This window comes from Ammodytes marinus, assembly GCF_949987685.1.
Source record: "Ammodytes marinus genome assembly, chromosome: 10".
NCBI lineage: Eukaryota > Metazoa > Chordata > Actinopteri > Uranoscopiformes > Ammodytidae > Ammodytes > Ammodytes marinus.
The window spans coordinates 11,364,461-11,380,092 of record NC_137214.1 but is presented as its reverse complement, the minus strand read 5'-3'; the positions used below and the strand labels follow the sequence as shown (position 1 = coordinate 11,380,092).

The 15,632-nt window shown below is 42.7% G+C and overlaps 5 protein-coding genes across 7 annotated transcripts in view; all 5 read right to left on the bottom strand.

Annotated features, from left to right (window-relative positions):
• LOC307256488 (protocadherin gamma-C5-like) overlaps nt 1-15,632 on the bottom strand; it is a gene marked incomplete at its 5' end in the record, with an annotated part of 206,099 nt that overhangs the window by 74,727 nt on the left and 115,740 nt on the right. The gene's annotated exons all lie outside the window — the stretch shown is intronic.
• LOC307256508 (protocadherin beta-16-like) lies at nt 45-2,444 on the bottom strand (the record flags this gene model as incomplete). Its single annotated transcript, XM_080035483.1, has 1 exon — nt 45-2,444. Exon 1 carries the CDS (start codon nt 2,436-2,438, stop codon nt 45-47), a length of 2,394 nt encoding a protein of 797 aa, XP_079891609.1. The 5' UTR covers nt 2,439-2,444.
• Nucleotides 2,899-5,479, bottom strand: LOC307256605 (protocadherin beta-16-like; the record flags this gene model as incomplete). Its single annotated transcript, XM_080035636.1, has 2 exons — nt 2,899-2,915; nt 3,076-5,479. The coding sequence occupies 2 exons, from the start codon at nt 5,477-5,479 to the stop codon at nt 2,899-2,901; spliced, it is 2,421 nt and encodes an 806-aa protein (XP_079891762.1).
• LOC307256495 (protocadherin beta-16-like) lies at nt 6,541-8,967 on the bottom strand (the record flags this gene model as incomplete). The annotated part of the gene is made up of 1 exon (XM_080035470.1): nt 6,541-8,967. One exon carries the CDS (start codon nt 8,965-8,967, stop codon nt 6,541-6,543), a length of 2,427 nt encoding a protein of 808 aa, XP_079891596.1.
• Nucleotides 9,191-15,281, bottom strand: LOC307256604 (uncharacterized protein; the record flags this gene model as incomplete). The annotated part of the gene is made up of 3 exons (XM_080035635.1): nt 9,191-9,211; nt 9,771-12,308; nt 12,885-15,281. 3 exons carry the CDS (start codon nt 15,279-15,281, stop codon nt 9,191-9,193), a joined length of 4,956 nt encoding a protein of 1,651 aa, XP_079891761.1.

Genomic DNA, 15,632 nt, shown 5'->3' with positions numbered 1-15,632 from the left:
ATAGAATTGAGTAAAGAATCAGTTTGATTATCAAAATTATAATATCAAACCTCTAAAGGAGAGTCTGGTTCATCCAGGATGCTCTTTTCACACTGTATCCGCTGCATCGTCCCTGTAGAACTGGGGTCCATTATCAGCACGTTCTGACTACCAGCTCTGCCGAACTTACAGTCACTCTTTCTGGAGTCATTCGTCCTGCACACCTCGTAGTTGTACACGTGTTGGAGAGTCCCTGTCCCTGTCCCCAAAGTGTCTGAGTAACGTGGTGGATAATATGGAATCACAGGGAGACTGGAGTGATACAGGATGCGAGACTGTCTCCATCTGTAGATTTTCACTGATATAATAACCACTAAACACGTGATGAAGAGGAAGGAAACTACAGCCAAAGCCAACACTAAGTAAAAAGTCAGGTTTTCGTTATACTCCTTGTCGTGTGTAAAGTCAGTGAACTCCGACAGCACTTCAGGGAAGCTGTCCGCCACCGCCACGTTTACAATGACTGTAGCTGAACGAGAGGGCTGCCCGTTGTCCTCCACTATAACAGTCAGTCGTTGTTTCACAACATCTTTATCATTGACTTGGCGGATAGTTCTTATTTCTCCATTCTGTAAGCCCACTTCAAACAGTGCCCTTTCTGTGGCTTTCTGCAGTTTATAGGAGAGCCAGGCATTCTGTCCAGAGTCCACATCAACAGCCACCACTTTAGTGACCAGATAGCCCACATCTGCTGAACGAGGCACCATTTCAGCCACCAGAGAGCCTCCAGTCTGGACTGGGTACAGAACCTGAGGGGGGTTGTCGTTCTGGTCCTGGATCATTACTTTAACAGTCACATTACTACTGAGTGGAGGGGAGCCTCCATCCTGCGCTTTTACGCGGAACTGGAAATCTTTGATCTGCTCGTAGTCAAAAGAGCGCACTGCATGGATGACTCCACTATCAGCACTAACGGACACATACGAGGAGACTGGCACTCCGTTAACAGAGGAGTCCTCCAGTATGTAAGAAACACGGGCATTCTGGTTCCAGTCAGCGTCTCTGGCTCTCACTGTGAATATAGAGAGGCCTGGTGTGTTGTTTTCTACAATGTAGGCCTCATATGAGCTCCTCTCAAAAACAGGCGCGTTGTCATTGACGTCAGAGATCTGTAAGGTGAGAGTGACGCTGCTGGAGAGGGAGGGCACTCCCTCATCAGAGCAGGTCACCGTGATATTATATTCAGAGGATCTCTCCCTGTCTAAATCACTGTCTGTCACTAAACTATAGAAATTATTTGATGTCACTTTAATTTCAAATGGGATATTTTCATTTATCACACAGTGTACTTTCCCATTTGTTTCAGAATCAGGGTCATTTACACTCATTAAAGCTATTACTGTTTTGTGGGCTGAATCCTCTGGTACGGAGCTTGATGTTGATATCATATTTACAATAGGACTATTGTCGTTTACGTCGATTACATCAATTATTATCTTACTCGAATCAGACAGTCCGCCTAGATCTATAGCCTCTATATCGATATGATAATATTTTTCGGTTTCAAAGTCTATTGGACCATTTAGTATCACATCCCCTTCACTATTAATGTGAAATAACTCTGAAACACTATCCATGCCATTACCGATGACGTATGTCACTTCTCCATTTGAGCCTTTGTCTGCATCAGAAGCACTGACCTTAGTAACACGTGTCCCTTTAACAGAGTTTTCTGTAATGCTTGCTTTGTAAATGGGCTTCGTGAAAACAGGGGCATTGTCGTTTGCATCCAACACAGTAACATGAATCTGCATCGTCCCAGTCATTTGTGGCTCACCTCCATCCTCCGCTGTTAAAACTAAAGATATGCGTTCTTGTTTCTCTCGGTCTAGCGGCTTTTGTAAAATCATCTCTACTTTTTTGCTTCCATCAGATTGCGTATGCAGTTTAAGCACAAAATTCTCACTCGGCTTTAGAGTGTATCTCTGAAGACCATTCAGTCCGATATCAGGGTCAATCGCTTTCTCTAGCATGAATTTAGAGCCGATGACAGCCGTCTCGCTAATTTCAAACCGTCTCTCCTCCTTTTGGAAAACTGGAGCATTGTCATTGATATCAGTAATCTCTACAGTAACTGGGAATAATTCTAGTGGGTTTTCTAACGTTATTTGAAAATGTAAAGCGCAAGGCGTTGTCTGTCTGCAGAGAGCTTCGCGGTCAGTTTTTTCTTTAATGAGGAGGACTCCTCTTTCTCTATTCAGCTCGATGTACTGTACACTGTCTCCCGTATAAATACGAGCTTTACCCGTTTTTAGCCGTTGGACATCCAAACCTAAATCTTGTGCTATGTTACCGACTAAAGAACCTTTTGCCATTTCCTCAGGAATAGAATAGGTGACCTGCCCGATCACAGAACTGAGGCAGAAGATGGCGATGAACAACAGTACTTGCCGTTTCATTGTTCTGTCTGATAGCTCGGTCGCAACACAGCTATCGTGCTTTATTCCGTTTTACGAGTATTATTCCAGAATATGTGAATCACAAATTGAAGAGAAACATGTAGTAAATCCACATCTAAAAAATAATTCCAGCTGGCGGGGTCCGTAGTTAGTATGGTCCGATCTCCGATGTGTGCGTTCTATGTCTGTGACCGTGCCTCAGTAATATGCCAGTAAGAAGACTGTGAGAATCTGTTACTAAAGCAATTTACAACTGCAACATATTGGGCGACAGCGGCCCGATGAGTTCGAAATGTGAAAGTACACAAAACACAGCAAGGATGCCAGGCAAATTAAAATGCTGCATTAAGAAAAATAAATGCTTAGAAAATTAAAGATTACCTGCCCAGTTTGAGATAAATAATACTAATAATAATACAAATAATAGGCTAGTAATAATCTCGTGAGGACTAAGTGAAATTTAACTGGATCCTACTTCTGAAGGATAGAATATGAGGAGGAAGTGTACACAAGGAAAACAAAGTGGAACTGTGTTCTCATTGTCGCTATCCAAGGTGCTGAAGTTTTGAATAACAAACACCTTTAAAACAGCTTTTCAGTCTTATACTGCATGAAAACACAGACAAAGAAATGAAACCCAATTGACAAACCTCTAGAGGAGAGTCTGGCTCATCCAGGATGCTCTTTTCACACTGTATCCGCTGCATCGTCCCTGTAGAACTGGGGTCCATTATCAGCACGTTCTGACTACCAGCTCTGCCGAACTTACAGTCACTCTTTCTGGAGTCATTCGTCCTGCATACCTCGTAGTTGTACACGTGTTGGAGAGTCCCTGTCCCTGTCCCCAAAGTGTCTGAGTAACGTGGTGGATAATATGGAATCACAGGGAGACTGGAGTGATACAGGATGCGAGACTGTCTCCATCTGTAGATTTTCACTGATATAATAACCACTAAACACGTGATGAAGAGGAAGGAAACTACAGCCAGAGCCAACACTAAGTAAAAAGTCAGGTTGTCGTTGTACTCCTTGTCATGTGTAAAGTCAGTGAACTCCGACAGCACTTCAGGGAAGCTGTCCGCCACCGCCACGTTAACAATGACTGTAGCTGAACGAGAGGGCTGCCCGTTGTCCTCCACTATAACAGTCAGTCTTTGTTTCACAACATCTTTATCATTGACTTGGCGGATAGTTCTTATTTCTCCATTCTGTAAGCCCACTTCAAACAGCGCCCTGTCTGTGGCTTTCTGCAGTTTATAGGAGAGCCAGGCATTCTGTCCAGAGTCCACATCAACAGCCACCACTTTAGTGACCAGATAGCCCACATCTGCTGAACGAGGCACCATTTCAGCCACCAGAGAGCCACCAGTCTGGACTGGGTACAGAACCTGAGGGGGGTTGTCGTTCTGGTCCTGGATCATTACTTTAACAGTCACATTACTACTGAGTGGAGGGGAGCCTCCATCCTGCGCTTTTACGCGGAACTGGAAATCTTTGATCTGCTCGTAGTCAAAAGAGCGCACTGCATGGATGACTCCACTATCAGCACTAACGGACACATACGAGGAGACTGGCACTCCGTCAACAGAGGAGTCCTCCAGTATGTAAGAAACACGGGCATTCTGGTTCCAGTCAGCGTCTCTGGCTCTCACTGTGAATATAGAGAGGCCTGGTGTGTTGTTTTCTACAATGTAGGCCTCATATGAGCTCCTCTCAAAGACAGGCGCGTTGTCATTCACATCAGAGATCTGTAAAGTGAGAGTGACGCTGCTGGAGAGGGAGGGCACTCCCTCATCAGAGCAGGTCACTGTTATATTATATTGGGTCGCAGCCTCTCTATCCAAAGCTACCTCTGTAAATAAACTATAAAATCCAGTCATTGTATTTTTTATTTTAAATGGAATTTCATCATTAATGTGACACTTCACTTGTCCATTCCTCTCAGAGTCAGGGTCATTTACGCTTAGCATAGCAATGACAGTATTCTCAGGAGAGTCTTCTAAAATGGTGTCTGATTTAGACAGTATTTTCAACTGAGGACTGTTGTCATTGACATCAGTGATATCAATTAAGATCTTACTTGAATCAGAGAGTCCTCCATTATCTATAGCCTCGATATCAATTTGGAAGAGCTTTGTTTTTTCATAATCTATTTCACCTATCAGGACAACCGCACCTGTTTTTCTATCAATCTGAAACAGGTCAGACAGTCTACGCTTGCTATTTAAAATTGTGTATGATATTTCTCCATTAGAGCCTCCATCTTTATCAGATGCACTTACAGTTATAACACTGGTTCCCCTCGGGGAATTCTCTGTTATTGTTGCCTTGTATATTGGCTTAGTGAACACCGGCGCATTGTCGTTTGCATCTAACACGTTAACAGTTATCTGCATTGTGCCCGACATGCGCGGCTGTCCGCCATCCAGAGCAGTTAATAATAATGATATCTGTTCCTGATGCTCTCGATCTAAGGGCTTCTGTAGAACCATTTCTACCTTTTTACTTCCGTCCGCTTGATTCTCTAGTTTTAATGCAAAGTTGTTGGTTGGATTAAGCGAATAGCTTTGGAGACCATTTTCACCAATGTCAGAATCTATGGCTTTCTCCAACATGAATTTAGACCCAATAACAGCCGACTCGCTGATTTCAAAACGTTTGTCGCTCGATGAAAAGCTGGGAGCATTGTCGTTTATGTCTGTGATTTCTATCGTTATGCGAAACAATTCCATCGGATTTTCTAAAATCATCTGTAAATGTAAAGCACAGGGCGTCGTATCGCCACACAGCGTTTCTCTGTCTATTCTCTCTTTGATAAGTAGGACTCCTCTTTCTCTATTCAGCTCGACAAGCTCTTCACTATCACCCGAATGAATACGAGCTCTACCCGATTTCAGCCTCTTCAAGTCCAAACCTAAATCCTGAGCTATATTACAGACTAATGAACCTTTCTCCATTTCCTCGGGTATGGAGTAGCTGACCTGCCCTAACACCGAAGTGAGAGAGAGAGCCAAAACGAACAACAGTACTTGCCGTCGCATCGTTATTTTCGGTGTATCCCAGCGTCGTCTTAATTAAATTGTAATCCACAGTGGCACATTTCCTTTGCGTATCTCAAGGATATGATCAAGAACAAAGAAAAACAGCATCGAATGTCGGTGAGCAGTTTTCCATTAACGCAAGGACAGGCGGTTGGTGCCTGTTTTATTGTCTACCATGTCACAATCTGAGGGGGAGGTACAGTTACAAGCCCTATCGAAGACTGCCACACTCTGGCCAATAGCGGCCCTTCCTGTTCAAAACACCGAACAGCAAACGTTGAATGAAAAGGGGATGAGAAATGTTGTAATTGATAAAGAAAACACACCGTAACAGAGTCTTATTCTTATTATTGTGCATATTATTTAAAAAAGTATAATTACAAAGTAAAAACGTATTTGGCTATTATCTTAACTTAAGAACTTGTTATGAGTCATTGATTTGACGTTTTGTTTAAAGGATTTACCCTGAAACATAATTATCGTAGAATATTACATATAGTAATAGTATTTTTATAGTATTGAGAATTAATTAAATAGGAAAATTAAAAAATAGAAGGTTGTACAAATCACTTATTTTGACTACTGCAGCTCAATGTCACCCAGAAAGAATAAAATAGCTTTAGTACAAGAAAGAAATTTATAAGTCACTTCACAAATAGACAATGATGCTATTATTTCTATAGTTTGAATATTTAATGTAAGCTTTGCGGTCTAACCTCTAGAGGAGAGTCTGGGTCATCCAGGATGAGCCCCTGTTTTACCTAAACTTTCGCTGTATAAAAACAACCCATAAAACTCCTATGACGAATTTATTGGACATATAAATCGTTAGAAAGCACCATATTTTTGTCTAACAGTGACAACAAATATATGCCCGATAAAAAAGGCAACCATATACAGCAAGAACTGAGGAGTAAAACATTTAGATATAGGAGAGATATAAAGAAAGAATAAGAAGAGATGCTGTTCGTTCGCTGTCCATGGTACTGAAACATTAATGTCCATGGTAATGAAACAATAAAATTGAGTAAAGAATCAGTTTGATTATCAAAATTGAAAAATCAAACCTCTAAAGGAGAATCTGGTTCATCCAGGATGCTCTTTTCACACTGTATCCGCTGCATCGTCCCTGTAGAACTGGGGTCCATTATCAGCACGTTCTGACTACCAGCTCTGCCGAACTTACAGTCACTTTTTCTGGAGTCATTCGTCCTGCACACCTCGTAGTTGTACACGTGTTGGAGAGTTCCTGTCCCTGTCCCCAAAGTGTCTGAGTAACGTGGTGGATAATATGGAATCACAGGGAGACTGGAGTGATACAGGATGCGAGACTGTCTCCATCTGTAGATTTTCACTGATATAATAACCACTAAACACGTGATGAAGAGGAAGGAAACTACAGCCAGAGCCAACACTAAGTAAAAAGTCAGGTTGTCGTTGTACTCCTTGTCGTGTGTAAAGTCAGTGAACTCCGACAGCACTTCAGGGAAGCTGTCCGCCACCGCCACGTTAACAATGACTGTAGCTGAACGAGAGGGCTGCCCGTTGTCCTCCACTATAACAGTCAGTCTTTGTTTCACAACATCTTTATCAGTGACTTGGCGGATAGTTCTTATTTCTCCATTCTGTAAGCCCACTTCAAACAGCGCCCTGTCTGTGGCTTTCTGCAGTTTATAGGAGAGCCAGGCATTCTGTCCAGAGTCCACATCAACAGCCACCACTTTAGTGACCAGATAGCCCACATCTGCTGAACGAGGCACCATTTCAGCCACCAGAGAGCCACCAGTCTGGACTGGGTACAGAACCTGAGGGGGGTTGTCGTTCTGGTCCTGGATCATTACTTTAACTGTCACATTACTACTGAGTGGAGGGGAGCCTCCATCCTGCGCTTTTACGCGGAACTGGAAATCTTTAATCTGCTCGTAGTCAAAAGAGCGCACTGCATGGATGACTCCACTATCAGCACTAACGGACACATACGAGGAGACTGGCACTCCGTTAACAGAGGAGTCCTCCAGTATGTAAGAAACACGGGCATTCTGGTTCCAGTCAGCGTCTCTGGCTCTCACTGTGAATATAGAGAGGCCTGGTGTGTTGTTTTCTACAATGTAGGCTTCATATGAGCTCCTCTCAAAGACAGGCGCGTTATCATTCACATCAGAGATCTGTAAGGTGAGAGTGACGCTGCTGGAGAGGGAGGGCACTCCCTCATCAGAGCAGGTCACTGTAATATTATATTGAGAAGCGATTTCTCTGTCTAAAGCGACCTCTGTAATTAACGTGTAAAATCCATTTAATGTAGTTTGTATTTTGAAGGGAATTTCACCATCTATATTACACTTTACTTCTCCATTATTCTCCGAATCGGGATCATTTACACTTAACATGGCTATTACTGTGTGGGGGGATGAGTCCTCTGATATTGATTCTGATTTAGAAAATATGTTTATGTGAGGGCTATTGTCATTTATATCAATAATATCAACGATAACCTTACTGGAATCAGATAGTCCTCCGCTGTCTACAACTTCGATATCCATCTCATAATGTTTTGACTTTTCATAATCTAGTTCACCAACTAGGATAATTTGACCAGTTTTCGAATCAATCTGAAACAGTTCTGATAAAATAGGCTGGCTGGTAGATAACACATATGTTACTTCTCCGTTCGAGCCGATATCTTTATCGGATGCACTAACAGTCGTTACGCTGGTGCCCTTTGGGGAATTTTCTGGAATTTTTGCTCTATAGAGGGGTTTAGCAAATGTAGGTGCGTTATCATTTGCATCTAATACGTTGACAAATATCTGCATTGTTCCCGACATCTGCGGCTCGCCTCCATCTACAGCAGTTAACAGCAGTGAAATGTATGCCTGCTTTTCTCGATCTAGAGGTTTCTGTAGAATCATCTCTACCTTTTTACTTCCGTCTGCAAGATTTACAGGTTTTAATGCAAAGTTATCAGTTGGAGAAAGCAAGTATCGCTGTAAGCCATTAATCCCGATATCGGAATCAATAGCCTTATCTAATATGAATTTTGATCCTATCACGGCAGACTCGCTAATTTCAAAACGTTTTTCTGCATTCCTAAAACTGGGCGTGTTATCGTTTATGTCGGTAATCTCCACAGTTACACGAAACAATTCCATTGGATTTTCGAGTATTAACTGGACATGTAAAGCACAAGGCGTCGTCTCTCCACACAAAGCTTCTCTGTCTATTCTCTCTTGGATAAGGAGGACTCCCCTTTCTTTATTCAGCCCGATGTATTCGACACTTCCTCCTGTATATACACGAGCTTTACCTGATTTCAGCCTTTTAAGATCTAAACCTAAATCATGCGCTATGTTACCGACTACTGAGCCTTTGGTCATTTCTTCGGGAATGGAGTAGCTGACCTGCCCGAGCACGCAGCTAAGACACAGGGCCGAGAGAAACAACAGTACTTGCCGTCTCATTGTTCTGTGCGAAGTCGTTGCCTGCATCATTAAAACAAACGCATCCCCAATGTCGACAAAACGACGGTAGGTAACAAAAAAATCGACCGTACTCCAATGTTGGTAGAAAAGCAATGTATCCAGTAAAACCAATCCTTCGCAGAGCTCCGTCTGAGAGCACACTGTGTATTCTGTCTTTCTCTGATTATGACCAACGTATCAACACGAAGGGGCAGGACACAGACAGAGAAAAATAACATCTAGTTCAATAGCATCACGCTTGCCAACAGCGACCCTTTGAGTTGAAAATACACATTACAATAAGTAATATAGGCATCAGAGAGAACGTTAGGACACAGACAGTCACACGGGTAACCAGGTTGAACCGAAACCAGAGATGATTTTGCCATTCATTTAGCATACTGATATTTCAAAAAATATATATTGATGATAGTGCTTTACTAATATATTGGAAGCCATTTATTAGATAAAAAGAAGTGTACTCTATATGAGTTGAGTGTATGAAGTCATAAATAAAACGGAAAACAAAAGAGGGAACATTTACTGAAGCTAGTGTTGAGTGTCGCTGTCCGTGGTGCTGACTGGGAAATGTGTAACACCTAAACTTCTCAATTTGTATGTATGTATGTATGTATGTATGTATGTATGTATGTATGTATGTATGTATGTATGTATGTATGTATGTATGTATGTATGTATGTATGTATGTATGTATGTATGTATGTATGTATGTTTTTTTTTTTTTTTTTTGCATTACTGCTGTAAGCATTTGCCTTATTAACAAAATACACCAGTACCATGTTTTGCCAAAAAATAAACATTGAGATAATTACACGTTTTCTAACCTCTAGAGGAGAGTCTGGCTCATCCAGGATGCTCTTTTCACACTGTATCCGCTGCATCGTCCCTGTAGAACTGGGGTCCATTATCAGCACGTTCTGACTACCAGCTCTGCCGAACTTACAGTCACTCTTTCTGGAGTCATTCGTCCTGCACACCTCGTAGTTGTACACGTGTTGGAGAGTCCCTGTCCCTGTCCCCAATGTGTCTGAGTAACGTGGTGGATAATATGGAATCACAGGGAGACTGGAGTGATACAGGATGCGAGACTGTCTCCATCTGTAGATTTTCACTGATATAATAACCACTAAACACGTGATGAAGAGGAAGGAAACTACAGCCAAAGCCAACACTAAGTAAAAAGTCAGGTTGTCGTTGTACTCCTTGTCGTGTGTAAAGTCAGTGAACTCCGACAGCACTTCAGGGAAGCTGTCCGCCACCGCCACGTTAACAATGACTGTAGCTGAACGAGAGGGCTGCCCGTTGTCCTCCACTATAACAGTCAGTCTTTGTTTCACAACATCTTTATCATTGACTTGGCGGATAGTTCTTATTTCTCCATTCTGTAAGCCCACTTCAAACAGCACCCTGTCTGTGGCTTTCTGCAGTTTATAGGAGAGCCAGGCATTCTGTCCAGAGTCCACATCAACAGCCACCACTTTAGTGACCAGATAGCCCACATCTGCTGAACGAGGCACCATTTCAGCCACCAGAGAGCCACCAGTCTGGACTGGGTACAGAACCTGAGGGGGGTTGTCGTTCTGGTCCTGGATCATTACTTTAACAGTCACATTACTACTGAGTGGAGGGGAGCCTCCATCCTGCGCTTTTACGCGGAACTGGAAATCTTTGATCTGCTCGTAGTCAAAAGAGCGCACTGCATGGATGACTCCACTGTCAGCACTAACGGACACATACGAGGAGACTGGCACTCCGTTAACAGAGGAGTCCTCCAGTATGTAAGAAACACGGGCATTCTGGTTCCAGTCAGCGTCTCTGGCTCTCACTGTGAATATAGAGAGGCCTGGTGTGTTGTTTTCTACAATGTAGGCCTCATATGAGCTCCTCTCAAAGACAGGCGCGTTGTCATTCACATCAGAGATCTGTAAGGTGAGAGTGACGCTGCTGGAGAGGGAGGGCACTCCCTCATCAGAGCAGGTCACTGTTATATTATATTGAGAAGCGATTTCTCTGTCTAATGCGACCTCTGTAACTAACGTATAAAATCCGTTCAATGTAGTTTGTATTTTGAAAGGATTGTTACCGTCAATTATACACTCTACTTCACCATTATTATCTGAATCGGGATCATTAACACTTAGCATAGCTATAACTGTGTTCGCAGGTGAGTCCTCTGATATTGATTCTGATTTAGAAACAATGTTTATGTGCGGGCTATTGTCATTTATATCAATAATATCAACAATAACCTTACTGGAATCAGATAGTCCTCCGCTGTCTACAACTTCGATATCCATCTCATAATTTTTTGACTTTTCATAATCTATTTCACCAATTAGGATAATTTGACCAGTTTCGGAATTAATCTTAAACAGTTCAGATAAAATACGCTGGCTGGAAGATATCAAATATGATAATTCTCCGTTCGAGCCGATGTCTTTATCAGATGCATTAACAGTCGTTACGCTGGTGCTTTTTGGGGAATTTTCTGGAATTTTTGCTCTATAGAGGGGTTTAGCAAATGTTGGTGCGTTGTCATTCACATCCAACACATTGACAAATATCTGCATTTTCCCCGACATCTGCGGCTCCCCTCCATCTACAGCAGTTAACAGCAGTGACATGTATGCCTGCTTTTCTCGATCTAGAGGCTTCTGTAGAATCATCTCTACCTTTTTACTTCCGTCTGCAAGATTTACAGGTTTCAAAGCAAAGTTATCAGTTGGAGAAAGCAAATATTGCTGTAAGCCATTGATCCCAATATCGGAATCAATAGCCTTATCTAATATGAATTTTGATCCTACCACGGCAGACTCGCTAATTTCAAAGCGTTTTTCTGCATTCGTAAAACTGGGCGTGTTATCGTTTATGTCGGTAATCTCCACCGTTACACGAAACAATTCCATTGGATTTTCGAGTATTACCTGGAAATGTAAAGCACAAGGCGTCGTCTCTCCACACAAAGCTTCTCTGTCTATCCTCTCTTGGATAAGGAGGACTCCCCTTTCTTTATTCAGCCCGATGTATTCGACACTTCCTCCTGTATATACACGAGCTTTACCTGATTTCAGCCTTTTAAGATCTAAACCTAAATCATGCGCTATGTTACCGACTACTGAGCCTTTGGTCATTTCTTCGGGAATAGAGTAGCTGACCTGCCCGAGCACGCAGCTAAGACACAGGGCCGAGAGAAACAACAGTACTTGCCGTCTCATTGTTCTGTGCGAAGTCGTTGCCTGCATAATTAAAACAAAAGCATCCCCAATGTCGACAGCACGACGGTAGGTAACAAAAAAATCGTCCGTACTCCAATTATAGGAAGAAAAGCAATGTATCCAGTAAAACCAATCCTTCGCAGAGCTCCGTCTGAGAGCACACTGTGTATTCTGTCTTTCTCTGATTATGACCAACGTATCAACACGAAGGGGCAGGACACAGACAGAGAAAAATAACATCTAGTTCAATAGCATCACGCTTGCCAACAGCGACCCTTTGAGTTGAAAAATACATATTACAATAAGTAATATAGGCATAGAGAAAACCAGGTAGGGACACAGTCACACTGAAAATCAAGCGGAACTGGCCATTCATTTAGAATACTGATATTTCCAAAAAAAAATATAGTGATGATAGTGTTCTTAAGGTTTACTAATATATTTGAAGCCAGTTATTAGAAGAAAAGACGTGTACTCTATATGAGTAGAGTGTATGAAGCCATAAATAAAACGGAAAACAAAAGAGAGTACATTTACTGAAGCTAGTGTTGAGTGTCGCTGTCCGTGGTGCTGAATGGGAAATGTGTAACACTTGAACCACTCAATTTATATGTTTTTATTTTTTTTTGCATTACCGCTGAAAGTGTCTGCCTCATTAACAAAATACACCAGTACCATGTTTTGCCAAAAATGAAATATTAAGATAATTACACGTTTTCTAACCTCTAGAGGAGAGTCTGGTTCATCCAGGATGCTCTTTTCACACTGTATCCGCTGCATCGTCCCTGTAGAACTGGGGTCCATTATCAGCACGTTCTGACTACCAGCTCTGCCGAACTTACAGTCACTCTTTCTGGAGTCATTCGTCCTGCACACCTCGTAGTTGTACACGTGTTGGAGAGTCCCTGTCCCTGTCCCCAAAGTGTCTGAGTAACGTGGTGGATAATATGGAATCACAGGGAGACTGGAGTGATACAGGATGCGAGACTGTCTCCATCTGTAGATTTTCACTGATATAATAACCACTAAACACGTGATGAAGAGGAAGGAAACTACAGCCAAAGCCAACACTAAGTAAAAAGTCAGGTTGTCGTTGTACTCCTTGTCGTGTGTAAAGTCAGTGAACTCCGACAGCACTTCAGGGAAGCTGTCCGCCACCGCCACGTTAACAATGACTGTAGCTGAACGAGAGGGCTGCCCGTTGTCCTCCACTATAACAGTCAGTCTTTGTTTCACAACATCTTTATCATTGACTTGACGGATAGTTCTTATTTCTCCATTCTGTAAGCCCACTTCAAACAGCGCCCTGTCTGTGGCTTTCTGCAGTTTATAGGAGAGCCAGGCATTCTGTCCAGAGTCCACGTCAACAGCCACCACTTTAGTGACCAGATAGCCCACATCTGCTGAACGAGGCACCATTTCAGCCACCAGCGAGCCACCAGTCTGGACTGGGTACAAAACCTGAGGGGGGTTGTCGTTCTGGTCCTGGATCATTACTTTAACAGTCACATTACTACTGAGTGGAGGGGAGCCTCCATCCTGCGCTTTTACGCGGAACTGGAAATCTTTGATCTGCTCATAGTCAAAAGAGCGCACTGCATGGATGACTCCACTATCAGCACTAACGGACACATACGAGGAGACTGGCACTCCGTTAACAGAGGAGTCCTCCAGTATGTAAGAAACACGGGCATTCTGGTTCCAGTCAGCGTCTCTGGCTCTCACTGTGAATATAGAGAGGCCTGGTGTGTTGTTTTCTACAATGTAGGCCTCATATGAGCTCCTCTCAAAGACAGGCGCGTTGTCATTCACATCAGAGATCTGTAAGGTGAGAGTGACGCTGCTGGAGAGGGAGGGCACTCCCTCATCAGAGCAGGTCACTGTTATATTATACTCAGATGCTCTCTCTCTGTCTACACCACTGTCTGTCACAACGGTGAAGAAATTATTTGTTGTTGATTTAATGGCAAAGGGAATATTTTCGTTCAAAATACACATAACTTTGCCGTTATCATTTGAGTCCGGATCTTGTATATTAAGCATGGTCACAACCGTTCCCGGTTTCATATTCTCAGATACTGCGTTTGAGTTAGACATGATGTTAATGGACGGCGGGTTATCATTTGTATCTGTCACGTCCACGATTACCTTACATGCGTCGGACAACCCCCCCTGGTCTGAAACCTGAACATCCAGTTCATAACGTCCCCGTTTTTCATAATCTACATTTCCAGTTAAGGACAATAATCCATTACTGGCGTCAATTTTAAAGAGACCCGCTGCTCCAGACTTTGAAATCGTGTATGTTATTTTTCCGTTGTTTCCTTTATCTACGTCTGTAGCCTTCACGGTAGTTATTACAGTGCCAACAGGAGCATTCTCTGTAACACTTGCTTTGTATTCAGGCTTTGAACAAACGGGTGGGTTGTCATTGACGTCTAATACAGTTATAAGAATCTGCATTGTCCCCGAAAGCTGTGGTTCACCCCCATCAAGAGCGGTTAATATCAATGACATATGCTCATTAATCTCTCGGTCTAATGGTTTGTTTAAAACCATTTCGACATGTTTAGTACCATCACTTCGGCTGATGGTTTTCAGAACAAAATTGTCACTGGGTTTCAGGGTGTAGCTGTGTAAGCCGTTTATACCAACATCATCGTCTATGGCTTTCTCTAAAACGAATCGAGCTCCATTAAGAGCTGATTCGCTGATTTCATATTTCATCTCTCCTCTCTCGAATGTGGGAGGGTTGTCATTTATATCGGTAATTTCGACAGTAACTGTGTAAAACTCCATTGGGTTTTCCAGAATCATTTGAAAATGAAGTGCGCAAGGCATTGTTTGCCCGCATAGGGATTCTCTGTCTATTCTATCTTTAACAAGGAGGACTCCTCTGTCTCGCTTCAGCTCAATATACTCATCAGTGTTACCAGTATAAATACGAGCTTTACCGGACTTCAATCTTTCCACACCTATACCTAAATCCTGGGCTATATTGCCTATAAGAGCTCCCTTTGCCATTTCCTCGGGAATGGAGTAGCTGATCTGCCCGCGCACTACACTGAGAGAGAACACCGAGATAAACAACTGCACTTGCCATCCCATCGTTCCGGTCGACACGTCTTTGAAGAAAACAAGAAAATCCTCTTTCTATTCGCCCACGGTTCCGATATTGATCTGTAGATACACGTATATGGTCCTGAGGAAGGCGCTTATCCTAAATGGTCGAACAAAGGAATTCCATTTTGCCGTCCTGGCTTGTGCTGCCCATGGCAATCGCGACTATTAACTCCACCTCTCTCTATTTCCCAATGTCATATGTAGCCGTAGAAGGGGGGTACTGCTTCTTAAGAAACTCGATGGCCAACAGCGTCTCTATCTGTTCAGTGAAATGAATTGCATGGCGTATTACTATGCCTATGACAACCGCAATGAAAGAATATTTAATAAATGACT